The following is a 19,891-nucleotide window of genomic DNA, read 5'->3' as shown; positions in this document are numbered from 1 at the left end:
GCCACGCACTCGCCTATGGTGAAAGAGGAATTAAATCAAATGAAAATTAAAGGAATTAAATAAAATGAAAATTAAAGGAAAAAAAATTCGACTATCCATTCAATATCCTTTCGAAGTCGGCTAAAAGAAAGAAAAAGTCGGAGTGCTAAGTTTTTTTCCCGGAGATAATGTTTCTTCCATCTATTTTTTTATTTAATATTTTCTTAAAATTCGTATCAGAAAAAATGCTGACTCCTATTTATGAATGGGGAGAGTACATGTCAACCAACATAATTTTCCTGGGAAATATAAAATGTAAATTTATCTCACTTTGATTTTACGAGTTTAAAAATTAGTTGAAGTATATGGATGCAGTATTTGCCTGTTCTTATCTTTTTTCAAAACCTTATGGAATTAGATAAGATGTAGTTTTTGTAGATTAACATGTCAGAACTCAATTAAAAAAGCATAATACATTTAAATTTTGGGACGAGGACGTAATCAAATGCAAATTCTAAATATTATACAAACTCCAAATTATGATATGTACAGTTAGAAAATGTCCACAGATGATATAATAACGACAACAGAAAATGCCAATACAATGTCAATGGTTGACACCGGGTTGACATTATATTGATATCAAAATCTTAAAATTTTACACTTTATTGACATTGTATTAAAAAATTTAGAATTTGTACAATATATTTTATCACGGCCGTTTAAGTCTCCTTGTCAAAAGAGACAACACAATGTAAGTTTGATTATCGCTGCAAATCAAATGCAATGATTGTTTGTCTTCCCTTCTTTATCATGTAAAGATTGGATTTTCAGAGTCTAAAGAATCCTTATTCCTTAAATTCAGGTAGTAATTTTTTTTAGCTCTTGAAAGTTAGTTCCTCTTGCAGTAATGAAATAATATCGAATGTTGCAGTACTAAAAATGCTCCTTCAATTTCAAACTAACATCACCGAAAGTTAAAAAATATACCATAAATACATTTGTTATTTAGATGACAAAAGTTATTCTATAAGAAACGAGAAATTATTATTATTTATTACTATTATAATCAAAATATGATTTATAATTTTAAAATTGCATTAAAACTTTCTTAATTAGTTATTTAATTTATAATAAAATAATAACAATAATAATGATAATAATTGTTTAATACTATTATGATTCATATGGTTGGGTTAATTGCTAACTAATTAGCAATTCCAAACTAATCAATTTTTAGCTATTAGACAAGGAGATTGGTTGACATAATCAAGTGGATTATATTTCAAATTTTAAAAACTTATTAAATAAACTCAAATGATATTAATGTCAATTCTCATATATATGGTAGTTAAAACTAACCCCATTCGCTCTCTCAAAATCATCTTAAAATTTTAAATTTGTGTAAATCTTCTGATTTAAATTACTTTTTTGTAAAAAACTAAAGGTAATTTTATAAGGATTCTAACGAGATTCCAGTTGCATGTGTTCCACAATGATTGGGTGATGAAATATTATAATTTTTACTTCAATTTTTGTGATTAACAGATTTTATATAAATAAATGATTAAAAAAATCAATATAGTGCATGTTCTATATCAATAGAACCGTGTTGAAGTTGTCGTATGCGTATGTTGAAGTATTTATGTCATTGTGTTAATATTTTTAATACACTATGTTGATATGTAAGAAATACCATAAAAATTATCATATTATGACAGATTGACGATTTTACTTTTTTATTGATATTTTTGTCTACTATTTATTAAAATTCGTGAGATATAATACCATCCACTTATTTTAACATCTAATGGTGTATGATTGGTCTTTGTTGTGTATTGAAGTACTATATCTAGTTTAAACACGACCCGTGATTCATAATTTAAATAGTTATATTAAAGTAACAGATAATAATAATAATAATAATAATAATAATAAAAATAATGATAATAATAATAATAAAATTATAATTATTTTTATTATAATTATAATAGTTATTTATTACGAGTAGTGATTTAGGGAAACCACTACTTAAATACATAATTAAACAAGAATTTAGCTCACTATGACAACAATTTAGTTCACTATAAGAGTGATTTAGTTCACTACACGAAGGAGTGAACCAAAACGCCATTACAGTGAACTAAATCATTCACGGAGTAAATACTTTACTAATGGTGTTTTGGTTCACTCTTTGTTTTCAAATTCATATTGTGAACTAAAACGCTCATATAGTGAACTAGATCGTTTTGATTTAATGTCTGAGATTTGTTCACTAGTTATGCACTTAATATTAGTTGTATTTTGATCATCTCCTTATTTATTACAGTAAAATTTAGTACTCCATTTATCCGAAGTTACTTAAGTCGTATTCTATTTTGAAATGTCCAAAATTACTTAATTATTTTCATTTATTGCTAAAAATAAAATATCTAATCTCATTTTCAATATTTTTTTTCTTATTTTACTCTCTTCTTTCTCATAACTACTTTAGTTTATCGTTTTATTTTATTTCTATTTAATTCACTAAACTCAGCTTTCTTAAACTTTATATAAAAAAACCCCTCAGGCCTCATGTAATTTATAATTTTAAAGTATGCAGAAATAAAATTTTCTTAGTTAATCATATATTTATTATATATAAAAACAATTATTATAAATATAGTTATATACAATAATAAATATCTAGAATTTAAAAATCTAAAATTGGAAAAAAAGAATATCTAAGAAAAACCCTCCTTATGCAGAAACTGAAAATAAGAGGGGCCAAAGTGGAATTTGTTATGAAGTAGAAACAGTTTGTAAGAAAGTAGATAAAGATTCTAGCAGGCGAGGAGAGCTGCTGTTCCTGCTCTTGCTCCCTCGCATTCAAAGCCGTCGCCTTTTTGTGCTTCTGTTAATGGGTTTTCGACCAAATTCTCAGAGGTAAACGCCTCTCCTCTCTACTTTCTTCTTCGCATTACCTCGTCCCCACCCCTAATTTGCTTGCCCAACTTTCAATTATATGCTGTTTGTGCCCAATTTGTATTTACCTTCACGACTCTATCTGAGTGAAATAAATTGATTAGATAGTTTCTCTGTATTGATTGTTGATGAAAAAGGCAAGGACTTTCTTGAACCGAAGGAAATAAAGCTTTCAAATTTCATAAATATAGGGACTTTGGAGACGACATAGGTTTTAATGTGAAATTGGTAATGTACGAGAGATGTAGAAAGAAAAAGTGATTGAAGTATTATTATTGAAAAATGGAGAAACGGACCAAAATGGAAAAATAAGACAATTTTTGTGGGACGGAGGGGGTACTTCTTAATAACTAAAGTAATTGGAAAATAAGCGTGTGCTCTTACTTGGTGAACGATTTAATGTAAATTGATTTTCCATGGTGAAGGCCCCTTGAAGTGAATCAAGTCTAATTCTTTTGCAAACCAAGACATGTGGGCATCTTCTGATGTCTTGTGGGGAACCAGAATTCAATATTCTGTGCTGCCATTTTCGCCAAGCCAGCAATGTAGAAAATGTACGGGGAAGTCCAAACCTCGTTACAGGAGAAAGCCGGTATTTCAGTCATGGATGGGGAATAGATCTCGACGGTTCCTCCTGCCTGCTTTACCAAGAGGTATTTTGCCTGTATCCTTGTAGTCATTAGAGTCAGATTTTGCTCCAATATGTTGCTGAACACTCAAATGTGTCCAGTGGTTTCACAGATGATGAGAAGATTGCAAGATGCTCTGCAAGTTACTACTTGGCGTGCAACTTGTTCTTCGGTGATTGCCATATCTCTCCCTCTCGTATTCCAAGGAATTCACACATTACTGAAGCTTTCCTTGTGGAGGAACCTTGGCTAATGCAGCCGTCCCTTGTCTCTCACCATTTTGATGGTATATGTACTTCAAGTGATATTGGTAATGAAACTGAGAAATTGAACTGCTCAAATGGTAGTGTTCAGAACTCGGAAACGTTAAATGAATCAAGCCATGGTGGGGATTCCAGTAAGTATAATTATAATGTGAATGGAATGGATATATTGGAACAGTCTGATTCTTTATTAACGAATTATATGGTTGAGGAGCCCTGGATATTTGAATCTGTATGCTCTAGAGCCAAGGAGGCTTCAGGCGTGCTCACGAGCGAGTTGGGTAATGATGAGGTTACTCAGACTGCACTCAGTGAACCGCATCAGCCCACCACACCTGAGAATCTGATGCATGAGGAAGAAAATAATGAGACGGAAAAGGAGGACTCTGTTTCCACTGTCATATTGATCAATTCTTCGATATGTACCGTTCAAAGGATTGCTGTACTAGAACATAATAAACTTGTTGAACTATTGTTGGAGCCTGTGAAAAACAATGTTCAGTGTGATAGTGTATATCTAGGAGTAGTGACAAAACTCGTACCTCATATGGGTGGTGCATTTGTAAATATTGGCAGTCCAAGGCCATCTTTCATGGATATAAGGCCCAATAAGAGACCATTTGTATTTCCTTCATTCTGTGGCCCTATGGAGGAAACAGAGGTAATAAGCTCCACATCTGATAAACCTGAAGAGCATGTCGATTTTCCTGAAAATGGAGCCTTATCTACTGGAGTAGAAGAGCTAGATGAGGAGGATGACGACCAGAGCGAAGATGAATTGGTTATTGACGAGTTTGAACATCACGGGAATCAGACTAAGTTTGATGTGTTAGATATCTTAAAGGAGAATCTGAATGGTAGCATAGTCGAGCATGGAGTTGACATTGAAAAACCCAAGTTTGTAAAACATCTGAATGGAGAGGCTGAGCAGCTGCAGAGTAGAAGCCAACCCCAGGATGCCAGCATTAAGATTAAAGAGAATAAATGGGAACAAGTTAAAAGGGGCTCTAAGATAATTGTACAAGTTATTAAGGAAGGATTGGGTACAAAAGGCCCCACGTTAACGGCTTATCCAAAGCTGCGAAGCAGATTCTGGGTATCTAATAATTAGTGACCTCAACTTCTATGCTAAATGCTCCAGGATTTATATATTTGATCAAGTTTCTCAGATTGTCTTTAATGTTGTAGGTACTGATGACTTGCTGCAAAACAATAGGAATTTCGAAGAAAATTTCTGGTGTTGACCGAACACGATTACGGCTTATAGCCAAAACTTTGCAGCCAACTGGATTCGGGCTCACTGTAAGGACTGTTGCTTCTGGTCATTCACTGGAGGAATTGCAGAGAGATTTGGAAGGCCTCCTATCAACGTGGAAAAACATAGTTGACGATGGAAAATCTGCTGCTCTTGCTGCAGATGAAGGTGTTGAAGGAGCTGTTCCTGTTATGCTACATAGGGCAATGGGCCAAACACTTTCAGTAGTTCAAGATTATTTTAATGAGAAGGTGACTGCATTGAATCTTTTTCTCTCGATCAAAGTTTCACTCTTCGTTGAATTTTATTGTTTTGTAGCCCTACTTTTTAATTGTGAATCAAAGTCATAATGTCAATGCATCTGATCACTTTGACTCTTTGTTTCTTTAGGTGGAAAGCATGGTAGTTGATTCTCCACGGACTTACCATGAGGTATGAAAGCTGGTTGCTATTTGCAACATCCTAGTTACCATTCTAGTTGTGCATCTGCGAGGATTAGATATTAGTCTGAACTATTTAATTAGCCCTGACCAAAAAGGAACCAATATTGTTGTATTATATGCTTCTTTTAATTCCAAATACAAGATATTGACTTCTTTGTTATGTATTAGGTCACCAACTATCTTCAAGATATAGCACCGGACCTTTGCGACAGAGTTGAGTTATACAGCGAAAGGACCCCTCTCTTTGATAAATACAATATTGAGGAAGAAATCAATAGCATTCTTACCAAAAGGTTAGTCTTGTTCTTTAGATCTGTTTTCCTTCATGTACTTTGAGAAAGCGTTTACTTTTGTGGATTAGCCTAAATAGATAGAAATAGTATAGGTTAATCCTTGTTTACTATGAGGGATTGAATTGATTCTTATCCCACTGAAAAGGTGGAATTAGAAAAATACTAATAATAATGGGGATAAAATTCGTCAATCCTCTATTGTGTGATCGTACCAATCATGAAAAGTAAACACCCTATGAACATTATGCTTTTAGTCAGCTCTAAGATTGTAAAGTACTAAAGTTACAATTTTATACTCCTACCCCCAAAAATATCATAGTATCCTAGTTCTTTATCGATCTAATGGATGGTTGAAATGAGGTTCAGCACCAACAACTGGTTGAAACTTATAGCAACTAGAATGAAGCATAAATTTTTACTGGGCAAAAGAAAATCACCACTGAATGCTTTAATCAGGTCACAGTCTTGAAGCATATGAACTGATGGGTTTAGTTAACTTTACTATGATACTAGACATACCTCGTTTTAATTCAAATAGTAAGTCTTGAAATATCCATTCATTGATGGGAACTGTGTGGCTCTATGTTGGTCCTTAGGTTACCTTTCCTGGATAATTATTCACGATTAAATTCTGGAGATCTTTTCTCTGATTTCTTGCTTTAATCTCATTTTTTCTTGGAATGATATGATAGCTTCTATCCGAAGCGACAAGACTAGAAAATTTTCTTGTCATCAAGGACAAAAATGAAACAAAGTGTAAGGTTTTATTCTATACAACAATGTTATCAATCTCGTATGGCAGCTTATGGCGGTTTGCCTAAAAACCGCCACAGGGATATGGCGTATTAGTATGGCGGATATGGCGGTCAAAAATTAAATAAATAAAATAATACTTATATATTTATATATAATTCAAAAATTAAAAAATATAAAAAATATAACATCTAAAACACTTTAAACAATTAATAAAGCATAATATACCACTCTAACAACCATGTTTCTTGCATAATGCCCTATTCCTAAATGCAGTACACACGCAATGTTGTCAAATGTCGGATATGGCGGTGCTATGACGACATGGTGCTATGGCGTTTCTACCACCGAACGCCATGCCATAGCGCCATGGCGCCGCCATATCCGCTATTTGATAACATTGCTATACAACGAAAACATATCTCATATGACTGAGGTTACATATCTGATATGTTTAAAGTGCTGCTAACTTCATTCATAATCTTTAGTGCTATCTTTTCAGTCGAATTCAGTTGCATGACTCGCGTTCATTATCACTCAACTTTGTCTCATATATGTATTTATTAATTTGCAAGTCAAGTTATTCCTGCCTGAGAAGAATCTCATTTACTTTTTAGGGTTCCTCTGGCTAATGGTGGTTATCTAGTGATTGAACAAACTGAGGCATTGGTATCTATTGATGTAAATGGGGGCCATTGTATGCTAGGTCAAGGGACTTCACAAGAGAAAGCTATTCTTGAAGTGAATCTTGCCGCAGCCAAACAGGTATTCAGATTCAGTTAGTTTTGCTTTCCCTGTCTATGTTCTACTTTCTCTGTCCCACTAATAATGTCTCAAAACTGTGGATACACATATTAATGAATGCAGTTTTAGTGTTTTATAAATTAAAGGGACCCACTGGTTAAGCCACTTCTTTGGATTTGAGACATTATACATGGTACAACCCAGAAAATGATTTTAAAAAATATTAGTGGGACGGAGGTAGTGTTATGTGGTCTGTAATCAAGACCCTTTTTAGAGCCATGTCTAGATGTAGATTTGTGCTTTGGATGAACATGCTTGATTTAGAACATCCTCACTGGTTAAAAAAATCTCTTATGCTAGTTAGAACTTAGAAGCTATGTGAATTTGTCATTTTCTATGTACTAAGTAGCATGCTGGAGTGATATTGTACATTGATTTTATGTAGTTACCTATGCTTAGTATTGTTGTATAAATGAACTTGTAATTTATGCTGGACATGTTTCTTCCTTGCAGATTGCCAGAGAATCAAGGCTCAGAGATATTGGTGGAATTATTGTTGTGGATTTCATTGATATGGTAGATGATTGTAAGTATAAGAGTTATTTTTTCGAGTTCAGTGGCCTGCAGATGCACTGCACTAGCGTTTTTTTCTTTCTTCCTATAGCTTCGTTTTATGATTACTCTGTATTTAGTAAGACTTATACATGTGCTTGGTATTCGGCATGCTAATTGTGCTTCCTCCTTTTGAATGGAAGGCTAATGACAAATATCTATTTGAGAAAATGTTACAACTTAGTAAGGAGGAGCGGACTTCTATTAGGAATGGAGAAGCTCAGAAATCTAATGTATCAATTTTAACATTTTTCTTTGATGGTGCAGCGAATAAGAGGCTCGTTTATGAAGAAGTTAAGAAAGCTGTTGAGAGGGACAGATCAACCGTGAAAGTATCCGAATTGTCCAGGAATGGGCTGATGGAAATAACTCGAAAGCGGGTATGTTGATATTTTTTCAAGATTTCTTGACAAATAGATATATTTACATTCACCTTTTAGCCTTTGGTAAGGCAATTATACAGTTGTGCATCTCTTATTGCATACACTTTATTAGCTGCTGATACCTTTTCTATGGTAATACTTGATAGGTTCGACCGAGTGTTACCTTCATGATCAGTGAACCATGCATCTGCTGCCAGGCAACCGGCAGAGTGGAAGCTTTGGAGACGTCATTTTCCAAGATTGAGCATGAAATATGTCGACTTTTGGTAAGTGGTTTTCCTTCTGCTGTATTAGTTGTTTGTTCACAACGTAAAAAAAACTTGCCTACTTCACGTTTTGATGTCTTGCGTTTCACTGTGCTCTAACGGATGTCTCTTTATTTCATCAGTCAACAATGGATCAGAAAGCAGATCTCGGGAAACCCAAATCTTGGCCACGATTCATCTTAAGGGTGGATCGACACATGTGTAACTATCTGACCTCAGGAAAGCGGACACGACTGGCGGTTTTAAGTAGTTCTCTCAAAGTTTGGATTCTCCTAAAGGTATGCAAAATAGCATTCATTTCTAGTCAAACTAGTGTTTAATGGTTTATAACTTATATTTGAGTGGTCGTCTATATCTGCAGGTGGCTAGAGGGCTCAACCGAGGGGCGTTCGAGCTGAAACTTCTGACAGATGAGGCCTCAGACAAGGGCGAACGCGACAGTGCTGCAATCTCAGTATTGCGGCCGAAAGAAGTTTCCCCCCCAAGAGTGACCCTTTTCCCCATAAAAAACTGGAAAACTGGTAGGAAATGAAACGAAACGAAACGAAACATAGCTCGATGATTCGCAGTTTTGTACATGACATTATTTAGCAGCAGGTTTCATGTATATGATTTTTTGAGCATTTACTATCAATCTTGAACATTTACTTGAGAGCTGTGAATGTGATTAGCAGCCAGTTTTCAAAGATGAAGGAAGACACACTCATAAATTGCAGGAACCTCTCCTATTTCTTTGAGGGTAGCTTCATCAGGTTCTTCATCCACCCCAATAGCCATTATGGCCTTCCCCCTCTTACCACTCCTTCCAACACTCATGTAGCTCACGTTCACGTTGCGCTCTCCGAGAATATTCCCGACTTGTCCGATCATTCCCGGCTGGTCCAATTGATGACACAGTATGACGTTCCCTTCCAAGCTCACGTTCACGCTGAAGGCTCCCACGCGCGTCAAATGAGGCACCCCCTGCTTCACACTCCCTTGGATGCTAATCCTCCCGTTGTCCAGCAACGTGCTCTCGAATCTAGACGCGGCGCCACTTATCTGCAGCTGAATCGACTCCACGGGCTGGTCCACTGACGAGTTTGTAGCAACCTTTTCCTCGCTAATCCTAAGGTGCTTCTGCTTGGCTATGAAGTCTGCGTTCACGAGGTTGACATGGGCATCGGAGATAGGCTCGATGATGCCCTTCGTGATCATAGCTCGTAGTATCCTAGTGTCCAAGTCGTCTGGATCTCGAGGTGAAGCATAGAGCACCTTGACCGATTGGATTCCAGTTCCTCCGGCAACCAACTGCACAGCTACTCTGCCCAGCTTCTCGGCTAGAGCAACGTAAGGACCCAGCGCGGACATGACCTGGTAAGAGATCAAACACGAATGAGTGGCGATGGGGAAAGCGTTTGAGTTAGAGGAGAAGGCGCATCGGTAGCGGTGACCTGAGGAGAAATGATGGGAGCATTGAGTGCAGTAGCAGAAAGCTCCCCTCTTAATGCACCAACAACAGCCTCAGCTATCTCCACGGCGACTTGCTCCTGTGCTTCCTTCGTGCTAGCTCCGAGGTGAGGCGTGGTTATCACATTCTCATGCTGCGCGAGTCGACTGGCGTCTCCCGATGGAGGCTCCTCTGAGAGCACATCAACGGCCGCCTACCCGTACCAACAAATTTCACCACCTCAATCACAATCACAATCACAATCACAATCACAATCACAATCACAATCAGTGTCAAGATGGGAGAGAGAGGGAGGACCTGAGCAACAATTCCAGAATCAAGGGCTCTGAGCAAAGCATCCTCATCCACAAGGCCCCCACGGGCAACGTTGATGAAGCGCACTCCCTTGGCCATCTTGGCAAAGGCTCGATCATCGAACAGTCCGCGAGTCGAAGGGGTAAGAGGCATGTGCAGGGACACAAAATGTGCAGTGGAAAGAGCTTCATCAAAAGAGACCAAATCCACACCAACGGCGCGCACTGTATCAGCAGGCGCGTAAGGGTCGTGAGCAATAACACGCATTCCTAGCGCCTTTCCGCGCCTTGCAACCTCACTTCCAACCCTACCGAATCCCATCACCGCCAGAGTCTTCCCAACCACACTAACACCAACATTCTTGCTACGTTCCCATTTTCCTATCAACAACATTTATAAAAATACATGACAAATTGACAATACAACTTTTAAATTCTTGTCTATAAATATATTTATACACATACCAGCTTTCATGGAGGCATCAGCCCGAGCCACATTCCTCGCCATGGCGGTCAGCAGAGCAATCCCGTGCTCAGCAGCCGCGATTGTGTTGGCCGTGGGGGCATTCACCACCAAACACCCGAACTCGGTAGCAGCCTGCCTATCCACATTGTCGATCCCCACGCCAGCTCGTCCCACCACCTTCAACCGCCCTTTGGCGGCTTCAAACAGGCGGCGCGTGACCCTGGTCCCACTCCGGACAACCAGCGCATCAAACTCACCGATCCTCGAGCACAATTCATCTGAAGACAGATTGTAGAGGCACTCCACGTGGCCGAACTGACGGAGCAGATGGAGGCCGGCCTCTCCGAGCTTGTCGGAGACTAAGATGGAAGGCCAGGGGGATCCTGAATTTGCTGCAGAGTTCAAAGTGGTGGAGGTGCGCCTCAAGTTGGTGGAGAGAGAGTGTTTGTGGAGAGAGGGAAGGATGGGATAAGATTGTTTCTTGTGTGTTTGGTTGCTGAGATTACAACTGGCACACCAAATGGAGGTTGCTGCTTCCATTTTTTGCCTAAATGAGCCATGAACATCTTCATTTTATTTTTAAATCATTGACTTCATTTACTTGTTACAGTAACTATAATAACTGAAAACCGGCAAAGGCAGTTTTTTCTCTTTTTCTTTATAGGAGTGTTTTGGCCTTGTCTTGCCAAGTTGGAAGTTAAAATATTGAAATAAAGAAATTATTATACATGAATTTAAGTGGTATATTTGACTTGAAAGTTGAAGCACACAATATCCTCAATTTGTTGAATATCCAAGAACAAAAATTACATTCAAGAATATTGGGAAACCAGAAGCTAAAGAAATCTTTAGTAGCACAAAAACAGATGAGTGATTTAACTCATTCAATTTCCTATTTAACAAAAAGATTGCAATTTCATGATGTGTCTCTTTCTCTAAGCAGCTTCATGCCAAAATGCCTGCAACACAACAAGCATAACCCAACCATTAACATTAATCAATATTTGCATACATAAACAAGAGTTGAGTTTAGTTGAGTTAAGGTGAGATTAGATTACCTTCCCATCATGAGAAGAGTAGCCTGAGGGTTGGTGCCAGGCGAGACGGCAAACGTGGATCCATCGACGACTCTAAGGCCTCCAATCCCGACGACTCTGAGGTTTTCGTCGACCACCTTTCCCATCAGGCAGCCGCCATGGTAGTGCCATATCGTGCTCACGGTCCGCCTGCAGAACTCCCCCATCTCCTCATCGCTGAGCTGATCACGCGGCAGTGGCGTCCCGACATACCTAAACTCCCTCCCCCCGAACCACTGATGCACCTTGAACTCATCCATGGACCGGGTGTTGAGCACGTCCCCAATCTTCCTCGTCCCGTTGATGCAGAGCTCGAGATCAGTGGGGTTGCTGAAGTAGTTGAACCGGACAACGGGATTCGTCCTAACATCAGTGGATGCCAATCTGAGTGAGCCAGTGGAGAGGGGGCCGACTATCTTCTCCATTAGAGTGGCGACCGTGACATAGGATGAGGTAGCCGGCCTAATGAAGACGGGGCGGGCAGGGGAGAGGAAGGGCACGATGTTGGATGCTGCTTCGAGATAGGTCCCGGAATCGGTGATGCCAACGACTTGGATCAACGAATGGTCTAAAGGCACAGGTGGAACGATTGAGATCCCGTTTCTTGGGTTGTCGTACAAGTATCGCCCGACGTAGGGGGAGTGGAGCGTCACCGGGATCCCCCACGACGCGAGATAAGGCCGCGGCCCAATGCCGCTGAGAAGCAAGAGCTGAGGGCTGCCTAAAGCCCCTGCGCAGACTAACACTTCCCCATTCTCACGCACCATTGCGTGGTGGAAACCCCCAATTCTGTCGCGGAAAACGACGCCGATTGCCCTCTGCTTCGGAGTTAGGGCTGGATTGGGCCCCACCAGAATTCTCTCCACGCTGGCTTGCACCACCACTTTCAGATTGCGGGGATTGGCGTAGCTGAGGAGGTCGGCGGCGCTGTGCCTTGTGCCGGAGCTGTCGAAGGTGGAGCCGCCGATCTTGGTGCCGGCGGTGTGATCCAAGCTGAAGCCGTGGTAGGGATCGATCCCGGCCTCCAGCAGCGCGTCGCGAACCGCCGATTGCCAGAGCCTCAGCTCCGGCCTGAACACGATCGCCTTCTCCACCCACTCATACGACTGATTCACCATCCTAAGATCCCAATCGATCCCCGATTTGGCGTAAAATTGGGGATCGGCTCGGCTGTAGAAGCCGGCGTTGATCGCGCTGCTGCCGCCGAGAACTCTGCCTCTGGCGTTGGGGACTCCGTCCTCGGAGGTGAAGGCTTGAGCAGGGGAGTCGTGGGCGTCGACTTCCATCAATGTCGTGAGGAAACCGTCGCGACTCATCAGATTGGGGACTCCAAACGGAATCCCCCCTCTTTCCAGCACAAGAACTTTAAACCCCTCCGATAGCGTCGCCGCCAGCGCGCAGCCGGCGGTGCCGCCGCCTACGATTATGTAATCATAGTAATCCTCCGCCGGAAAATCGGTGGCGTTCGATACCAGCCCTAGATACGCCGGACCTGCAACAAACAGCAACAAAAACGAAGAAATCAGAAAAAAATGATCGGATAAAATAATCGGAGGTGGAGATGATTACTTTGCTGAGACAATGAGAAAGGTAGAGAGATCAGAGCGGCCATTGCGAAGAGGATAGGAAATGTGAAGAATCTTTCCGGCATTGCTTGGATTTTCTTGATTTTGGGTGAGATTTCTTGGAGAAAGAGAGGGATGGTTGTGGTTTGCGGTTAAGCTGAAGAAGTAGAGAGAGTTTTGGTGGGAAATTCAGTTATAATAATGGTTATTTGAAAGTGAAACTACTGTGCTCCTATTTCTCTATTACGAAATTCGATTGATATTCAAATTTGAGGTACACTTCATTTTTAACCTTCTCTGCATCTCATTTGTGTTGAACGATTTCTTTTAGCTGGGAACATTAATAAATAAATATTTTATGTTTTTTTTCTTATTTTAGCTAGTAGTAACATTTTAACCAATTTTACTTACCGTCTATTTTTATTTGAAATATTGGCCCCTAATATCACAAAACTTTCAAAAAAGTTGTGTTTTTCTCACGAACTTTTAAATTGGCAAATAATATCAGAACCCAAGTTTGTTATTTACCACATGTTGATAAATTTTGGCTATATTAATGGATTTAAGAACAATTTTGGAGATTGTGCTTTAAAAAAACTATATTCAAAGATTGACAAACTTGGAGATCTCAAAGTTGTTGTCGAGACATTACGAAAATAAAATCCGCATCATGATATTATTTGCCGAAATTTTTTCGGCGATGGAAATGATATTATTTACCAATTTAAAAGGTTGTGGGAAAAATCAACTTTTTAAAAATTCCATGATAGTAGAGGTTAAAATTCTTTTTATTTTATCAATTTTATATTAAAAGCCCGCGACATTCACTAACAAGATAAAGTGGACGAAGATAGTAAGTGTGAGAATAAAATATAGAAACAATTAAAGAATAAGGAAGTGTTTTGTTTTTATTTTTGCCGAAAAGAAAATGTTTCAGTTATATTGGAATGACTCCAAATTGAAATACGAGCCAGCAATAATAGGACAAAGATCAATTTTATAATTATACTCTTTGTCCCACTGTAAACAAATACTCCATCCATTCTATACTAATAGAGAGATTTTTTTTCGATACGAAAATTAAAAAAAATATATTAAATATATTAAGTGAGGAGATAATAAAGTAGGAAAAAGAGAAAAATAGAGAGAGTAAAATAAGAGAAGAAATAAAGTAAGTAACGGAAAAAATGTTACCTTTTGCTAAATAGGAAAATGTTACCATTACTATAAAACAGAGGAAGTAGTATTTTTTCTTTGACCGTCTCATTATAAGGGAGTCATTATTTTAGTATAATAATATTTTTTATTTGTTTTAGTTTATTTTTCCCTCCTTGATCTATTAAATATTAATTCTTTATCGTAAAACTTATATCAAAAGTAATAGTATGTGTATACACTTAGGACTCGTTTGAAAAAAAAGATGGGATATGAGAAGATATGTGAAACAAGATAAGAAATACGAGCTTCATGTCAAGATATGCAAAGATATGATTTTTTTTCGTTGTTGTTTGATAGAAAAGAAATTATCTAAATTTGTATAGTATATTAAATAACATGGCTTAACTTGACAAATTGGTGGGTTACATAAACATGGTTAAAGTTATAATTTTGGTAAGATTGGAGATGGCCCTTGTTTTATATTGGGCTTTGAGTTAAGCTTAACTATGATATCAAACAATTAGAAATGTCCATATATAATTCTCAATCTTGGTATTACTAAGTTATCAAACACGCCCTTAGGATTGTTTTTAGTACCAAAATATTTAAAACATTGGCACAAATGATCAAGAGCAACTGAATGGGAGTACTAAAATATTTTTTTGTCCAATTAGAGAGTTGAATCACTAAAATAAATTAATGCATTTATCTCAAATTTATCATAATTAAATGTTTGACATTACCACTCCTCTTATTTCTCTTACATTACCAATTATGCATTAATTCATGTGTCGTCCCTAATGTCCTTATTTTTTTTGGGATGGGGAGTATATGGTATCAATTTCTGTCGAAAGAGTTCCAAAATTAGAAAATACATATTCTTGTTAGAAGGACTAAATGGAAAGAGTGCATATTCTTATAAGACGGAGAGAGTAGATATGGAAAGTGCATGTGAGAAGAGTTGGGAAGGTGGAGTGGAGTAGGGTTTTTGTTTGAAAATCACAACTCCTATGGAGACCACCGGCCGGATTACACCATTATATCAATTTTAGTTTTGAGAATTATCTTTTTTTTTAACTAAGAATCCATTTTTATTTATAGCTTCAAATACAAAGATAAGAATATAAATTTTCAAGTTGCTTCTAGCCTTCCCTTTTAAAAACTAACAATATCTATTTTCGGTTGCATAGCAACAATTAAATGGTAAAGCTCTTCAATACCCTTCTGCTATCATTAACCATCACCATCACCATCACCATCACCATCATGTCCTTCCTCTCCTTCCCCAGCTCCACTCTCTGACGCAAAAGTGAAAATCCAACTCGAGCATTTATCTTATGTGTTGGAAGGTCTCTCCGGAGGTATTGCCCTTTTTTTCTCGCGAGTATGGGGAAATACTATCAAGACGTAGCAAATCTCTTGCAGTGTGGGGGAGCATAGAAGCACAATTGTATTCGATTGAGAGACCTAAGGACGCTTGTTTTGCCAAGAAATCTGCGACTGCATTCACTTCACGGTAAATGCGCTCCACCTCGTATGTATGTGTCCATGATTTTATAAATTTCACACAACTCGTCATAATTCCTCCATGGGAACCTGTCACCCTTATCTAATATTTGTGCTAAGTGCATGGTTTGTTGTCCGTTTGGACTCCTCACGTCCATAAACCGACACTAGCACACTTTCTCATCCCCATCAATATTCCGATAATTTCAGCGATAAAACTATCAACATGCCCCAAAAACACATATGCACATCCTGCTGCTCCCTGGGAAATTTAATTTAGCACTTGAATGATTGATCAATTTCAAATTTATAAATTCTCGTTATATGAAAAAGTGGTTATTATATGCTTATTATAACGAATACTACAAAAGTAGAATTTATTCCACAATAAGCAGTTAGTTCTATGCCTTTACACTTACAAGTTACAATATGCACGAAATTTCTATCTAAAGCTTGGGCTTGTAATAGCACGTCCATGTTTTTATTTAGCTAGTTAAGGTACATGTTTGCTTTTTAATTATTTCAAAATCTTAATATGTAATGTTATCCACAAAATATGGCACTAATACTAAAAGCTTCTCCTATTATTCAGATACATTCTTCATTAGAATCCCAAACAATGAGATATTATTTCTCGTGATTAAAAACACGTGCTAATTCCAAGGACATAAAACAAGTTGAGTAGAGCTAAACAATACGATGAGGTGAGAAATTAGGAAGAAATTGATGTAGTAGAACAGATAAAAATGAAATTGACAGTGTTTCTGAGCTTGTTTTGGGCAATGAATTTACTGTATGGAGAGTGGTTTGCGTATTTGGTTCCTTCGCATTCGACATGTTGTTGGCCTCATCTCCAACGCCCTTCTCTGGTAAACACCATTTCAATTATCTTCAACGAAAACTAGTTACGTTTTTCTTTTCATTTTGATCCGTCCATCAAAATATGTCTATTATATATACTTTTTTTGGTGGTTAAATGGAAAAAAATGATATATTATCATAAAAAAGTAAAAAAATACTCACATAACCAATTTTGCATTAAAACTGATCGTTTACTATTATAAAAAAATCTCAGATTTGTATTGCTTATTACTATTATCATGCATTAAAATTGAAAAACATGAATTTTGACTGTGCTATATCTGAATATCTCAGCCGAACGGAGTTGGTTATTCGAGTAGTTATATAAAAATCGCGGTTATCGCAGACCCTCAGGTAACCCTTGATGCGGAAAAGAGTTGTGGCATTATCTCTGTTCCATGCACTTTGTTGAGTCTGTTTGATCCTTTCTTTGTTGATAGCTCATGGATAGAACTTCCCTCCCTCTTGCTCCAAAATCACTTGCCCTGAAGGTTGTGCGGTTCTATTCGGATTTATACATGCGTAGGGCATTCCTCTCGTCTATACTGCCCTTCAATCCGGACGTCATTCTATTTTTGGGTGATTATTTCGTTGGAAGCTATAACTTGTCAGATGAAGAGTAAGTTGGTATCTTGTTACAAGTAGATTTCACTGGTGTGCGTGTGTTGGTCTAGTGGTTAATATATTTCTCAAGTTTGAGTCATGCATAAAATTGTTAGTTGGCCGTGTTTTGATTTTGATTTACTAATAGATGGAAGGAATCTTTCAGGCATATTTTCAACCTGAATACGATACATGTTTCCGCTAGTAAACATTAGATTTCACTTGTGTGCGTGTGCTGGTCTAGTGGTTAATAAATGTCTCGAGTTTGAGTCATGCATAAAACTATTAGTTGGCATTGTTTTGATTTTGATTTACTATTAGATGGCAGGAATCTTTAGGCCGTTTCCGGCATATTTTCAACCTGAATACGAATCATAAAACCTCGAACATAAAAATATACTACCTTTCCGGAAACCATGACATCGGGTACTCAGCTCTCTACTACCAAAAACCAGAGGTATACATCATTTGCTACTCCACAAATTAGCACTTGGTCTTGATCTTATTCACATATCTTCTATGTTACTCAGATCATCAAACGGTACGAGACTGCATTTGGCGCACGCAACTTTAAAGTGACAATAGGAGAGGTGGACTTCATTGCCATTGATGCACAGACTCTGGATGGTAATTCACTTCGCCACACCTTTGTTCCGTTGTTAGCAGAACAATACTAATATTTTTTTGTAGGTCATCCGCAAGGTAACTTCACGTCGGATACCTGGGGCTTTGTAGAAAACGTGTCTAAGGGTAACGAAAACCGAGTTCAAGTTATCGACATCATTCAATTATGTTCAAGTTATTTGAATTTTGTAGATATATCTTCGACCCCAAGGGTTTTGTTGACTCACATCCCTTTGTATCGGCCGGACTGGACTCCTTGTGGCCCCCACCGATCTTCGCCCATCGTCAATCAAGTAAACACTTTAATATGCTATCATGCATGTCATTCAAATTTACATCTTAACTGTGTTTGATTTATACACTCTCCAGCTCGTTCACCGCGTTGATCATGATCGAGAAATCGTGTATCAGAATTATATCACTGAAAAATCGACAAATTTGCTACTGGAGTTAATCAAACCTGTATGTGTTAGTACATTATCAATACTGAAAAAGGATGGGAACTAATTGGTGATTTTGCAGGCACTAGTCGTCTCTGGTCACGATCATGATCAATGCACCTTTTCCCATGCGTATAGCAATGGTCACACGATAGAGGTGAAGTCGACTTTTCTTACCTTGTTCGAATTTTTAACCAAGTTTGCATTTAAGGCATGAAAGTGTGCAGCATACTGTAAGACCTGTAAGCTGGCAACAAGGGAACTTGCATCCTTCTTTTATGCTACTGTCTGCCAAGAATTCGTCGGTTTCGGATGGAATCACGCCCGAAGACGCTCTTATGACTAATCTCTGCTTTCTCCCCGCGCAAACTCACATCTACAGATGGTTCTATTCTCTCCTTGGGGTCGTTGGTATTTTTGGTAGAATCAATCTGAGTCTTACGAGATTTAATGAATGTGTTTCAGGTATTTGTCTCTCTTTGCGATGACCGTTGTCGTTATCCTGCTTTGGCCAGCTAATGAAGTCCATATAACACGAAATCTTTGTAGTCTCATGGTTATTATAATAGATGTGTTTAAAAGCCTTACCAATGTTGTGAAAGAGAAGAACGAAGATGAGAAGGCCGAGTACGAAGAGATATGGGATGCAGAAGGGGCAATGCACCTCATCAAGAAGACGAAAAAGGTTCCAGTCTTGAAAGAGAGCAGCTCGGCCCAGAGGTGAAACGACGTTGCATTGGATTCACTTTCTTCTTTCCAGTGCTGTATAATAAACTGATGTGTATAGGGGAAACGTCGTGATGCGATCAAAAGTTCATAGACAAGATGCAGAGGCGGCGACTGAAGATGTGAACACACATGCCGGTTTAGGTAGATCGAAAAGATCGAGGGCCAATACGATAATCTGGAGATTTTTGCTGGCGCTGCGAGCATTGATGATCATTGCTGGCATCAACATTCCTTTATATGTATTGCTCGTCCTCACAGATTGGATGGACAAAAATTTCCAAACTCATCCATATTAATAAAAATATATTTATCTCTCTTACTTTATTCTTTCTAGTTAACACAAAACTAAATTGCATAAAATCCCGTGCCACCCAAATGAGTTATCTTCCTTAGAACTGAGGGATTACAGAACACGCGGCATAGCCAGTGAAATATTATTAAATCTACACTATAAAACTTATTCAGGCTCTTTTTGAATTTTATTTCTGAGACAGTAAACAAGATTGGAGATTCAAACCACATTCCTCATCTACAAC

The 19,891-nt window shown here is 38.2% G+C and overlaps 4 protein-coding genes across 5 annotated transcripts; 2 read left to right on the top strand and 2 right to left on the bottom strand.

Annotated features, from left to right (window-relative positions):
* The first annotated feature begins 2,759 nt into the window (after nt 1-2,759).
* LOC121782284 (ribonuclease E/G-like protein, chloroplastic) lies at nt 2,760-9,231 on the top strand. Of its 2 annotated transcripts, XM_042180046.1 has the most exons (12): nt 2,760-2,904; nt 3,369-3,596; nt 3,685-4,931; nt 5,024-5,341; nt 5,481-5,522; nt 5,702-5,826; nt 7,197-7,344; nt 7,837-7,909; nt 8,203-8,315; nt 8,465-8,584; nt 8,707-8,862; nt 8,946-9,231. In XM_042180046.1, the coding sequence occupies exons 2-12, from the start codon at nt 3,413-3,415 to the stop codon at nt 9,114-9,116; spliced, it is 2,697 nt and encodes an 898-aa protein (XP_042035980.1). In that variant the 5' UTR covers nt 2,760-2,904; nt 3,369-3,412; the 3' UTR covers nt 9,117-9,231. The 2 variants fall into 2 exon arrangements, with proteins under 2 accessions (XP_042035980.1, XP_042035981.1); XM_042180047.1 differs by lacking the exon at nt 2,760-2,904 and having other exon boundaries at nt 3,455-3,596; nt 3,674-4,931.
* LOC121782285 (D-3-phosphoglycerate dehydrogenase 2, chloroplastic-like) lies at nt 9,114-11,363 on the bottom strand. Its single transcript, XM_042180049.1, has 4 exons — nt 10,793-11,363; nt 10,332-10,708; nt 10,018-10,227; nt 9,114-9,937 (listed from the first exon to the last, which is right to left on the bottom strand). The coding sequence occupies exons 1-4, from the start codon at nt 11,331-11,333 to the stop codon at nt 9,266-9,268; spliced, it is 1,800 nt and encodes a 599-aa protein (XP_042035983.1). The 5' UTR covers nt 11,334-11,363; the 3' UTR covers nt 9,114-9,265.
* A 189-nt stretch (nt 11,364-11,552) lies between these two features.
* Nucleotides 11,553-13,690, bottom strand: LOC121781122 ((R)-mandelonitrile lyase-like). The gene is made up of 3 exons (XM_042178821.1): nt 13,439-13,690; nt 11,852-13,361; nt 11,553-11,752 (listed from the first exon to the last, which is right to left on the bottom strand). The coding sequence occupies exons 1-3, from the start codon at nt 13,518-13,520 to the stop codon at nt 11,710-11,712; spliced, it is 1,635 nt and encodes a 544-aa protein (XP_042034755.1). The 5' UTR covers nt 13,521-13,690; the 3' UTR covers nt 11,553-11,709.
* Nucleotides 13,691-16,844: 3,154 nt separating this feature from the next.
* LOC121782688 (uncharacterized protein C630.12-like) lies at nt 16,845-19,674 on the top strand. Its single transcript, XM_042180638.1, has 12 exons — nt 16,845-16,967; nt 17,254-17,313; nt 17,400-17,578; nt 17,884-18,019; nt 18,093-18,189; nt 18,253-18,312; nt 18,379-18,479; nt 18,556-18,648; nt 18,709-18,783; nt 18,854-19,011; nt 19,092-19,346; nt 19,414-19,674. The coding sequence occupies exons 1-12, from the start codon at nt 16,845-16,847 to the stop codon at nt 19,649-19,651; spliced, it is 1,575 nt and encodes a 524-aa protein (XP_042036572.1). The 3' UTR covers nt 19,652-19,674.
* The last annotated feature ends 217 nt before the right edge of the window (nt 19,675-19,891 follow it).

The sequence above is a fragment of the Salvia splendens genome, chromosome 20, assembly GCF_004379255.2.
Source record: "Salvia splendens isolate huo1 chromosome 20, SspV2, whole genome shotgun sequence".
In the NCBI taxonomy this organism is placed as follows: Eukaryota; Viridiplantae; Streptophyta; class Magnoliopsida; order Lamiales; family Lamiaceae; genus Salvia; species Salvia splendens.
Note: the sequence above shows the minus strand (reverse complement) of the source record. Positions and strands in the feature narration are given on the sequence as shown.

Coding starts and splice junctions, on each gene's coding strand:
- LOC121782285 (XM_042180049.1), bottom strand. CDS start 11,333: ATGGAAGCAGCAACCTCCATTTGGTGTGCCAGTTGTAATCTCAGCAAC. Junction 10,228..10,331: donor ATTCTGGAATTGTTGCTCAG/GTCCTCCCTCTC, acceptor TGGTACGGGTAG/GCGGCCGTTGATGTGCTCTC. Junction 9,938..10,017: donor CTCCCATCATTTCTCCTCAG/GTCACCGCTACC, acceptor ATCTCTTACCAG/GTCATGTCCGCGCTGGGTCC.
- LOC121782284 (XM_042180046.1), top strand. CDS start 3,413: ATGTGGGCATCTTCTGATGTCTTGTGGGGAACCAGAATTCAATATTCT. Junction 8,316..8,464: donor TGGAAATAACTCGAAAGCGG/GTATGTTGATAT, acceptor AATACTTGATAG/GTTCGACCGAGTGTTACCTT. Junction 8,863..8,945: donor AAGTTTGGATTCTCCTAAAG/GTATGCAAAATA, acceptor CTATATCTGCAG/GTGGCTAGAGGGCTCAACCG.
- LOC121782688 (XM_042180638.1), top strand. CDS start 16,845: ATGAAATTGACAGTGTTTCTGAGCTTGTTTTGGGCAATGAATTTACTG. Junction 18,190..18,252: donor TGATGCACAGACTCTGGATG/GTAATTCACTTC, acceptor ATTTTTTTGTAG/GTCATCCGCAAGGTAACTTC. Junction 18,313..18,378: donor TGTAGAAAACGTGTCTAAGG/GTAACGAAAACC, acceptor TGAATTTTGTAG/ATATATCTTCGACCCCAAGG.
- LOC121781122 (XM_042178821.1), bottom strand. CDS start 13,520: ATGCCGGAAAGATTCTTCACATTTCCTATCCTCTTCGCAATGGCCGCT. Junction 13,362..13,438: donor TTTCTCATTGTCTCAGCAAA/GTAATCATCTCC, acceptor TGTTTGTTGCAG/GTCCGGCGTATCTAGGGCTG. Junction 11,753..11,851: donor ACTCTTCTCATGATGGGAAG/GTAATCTAATCT, acceptor GTTGTGTTGCAG/GCATTTTGGCATGAAGCTGC.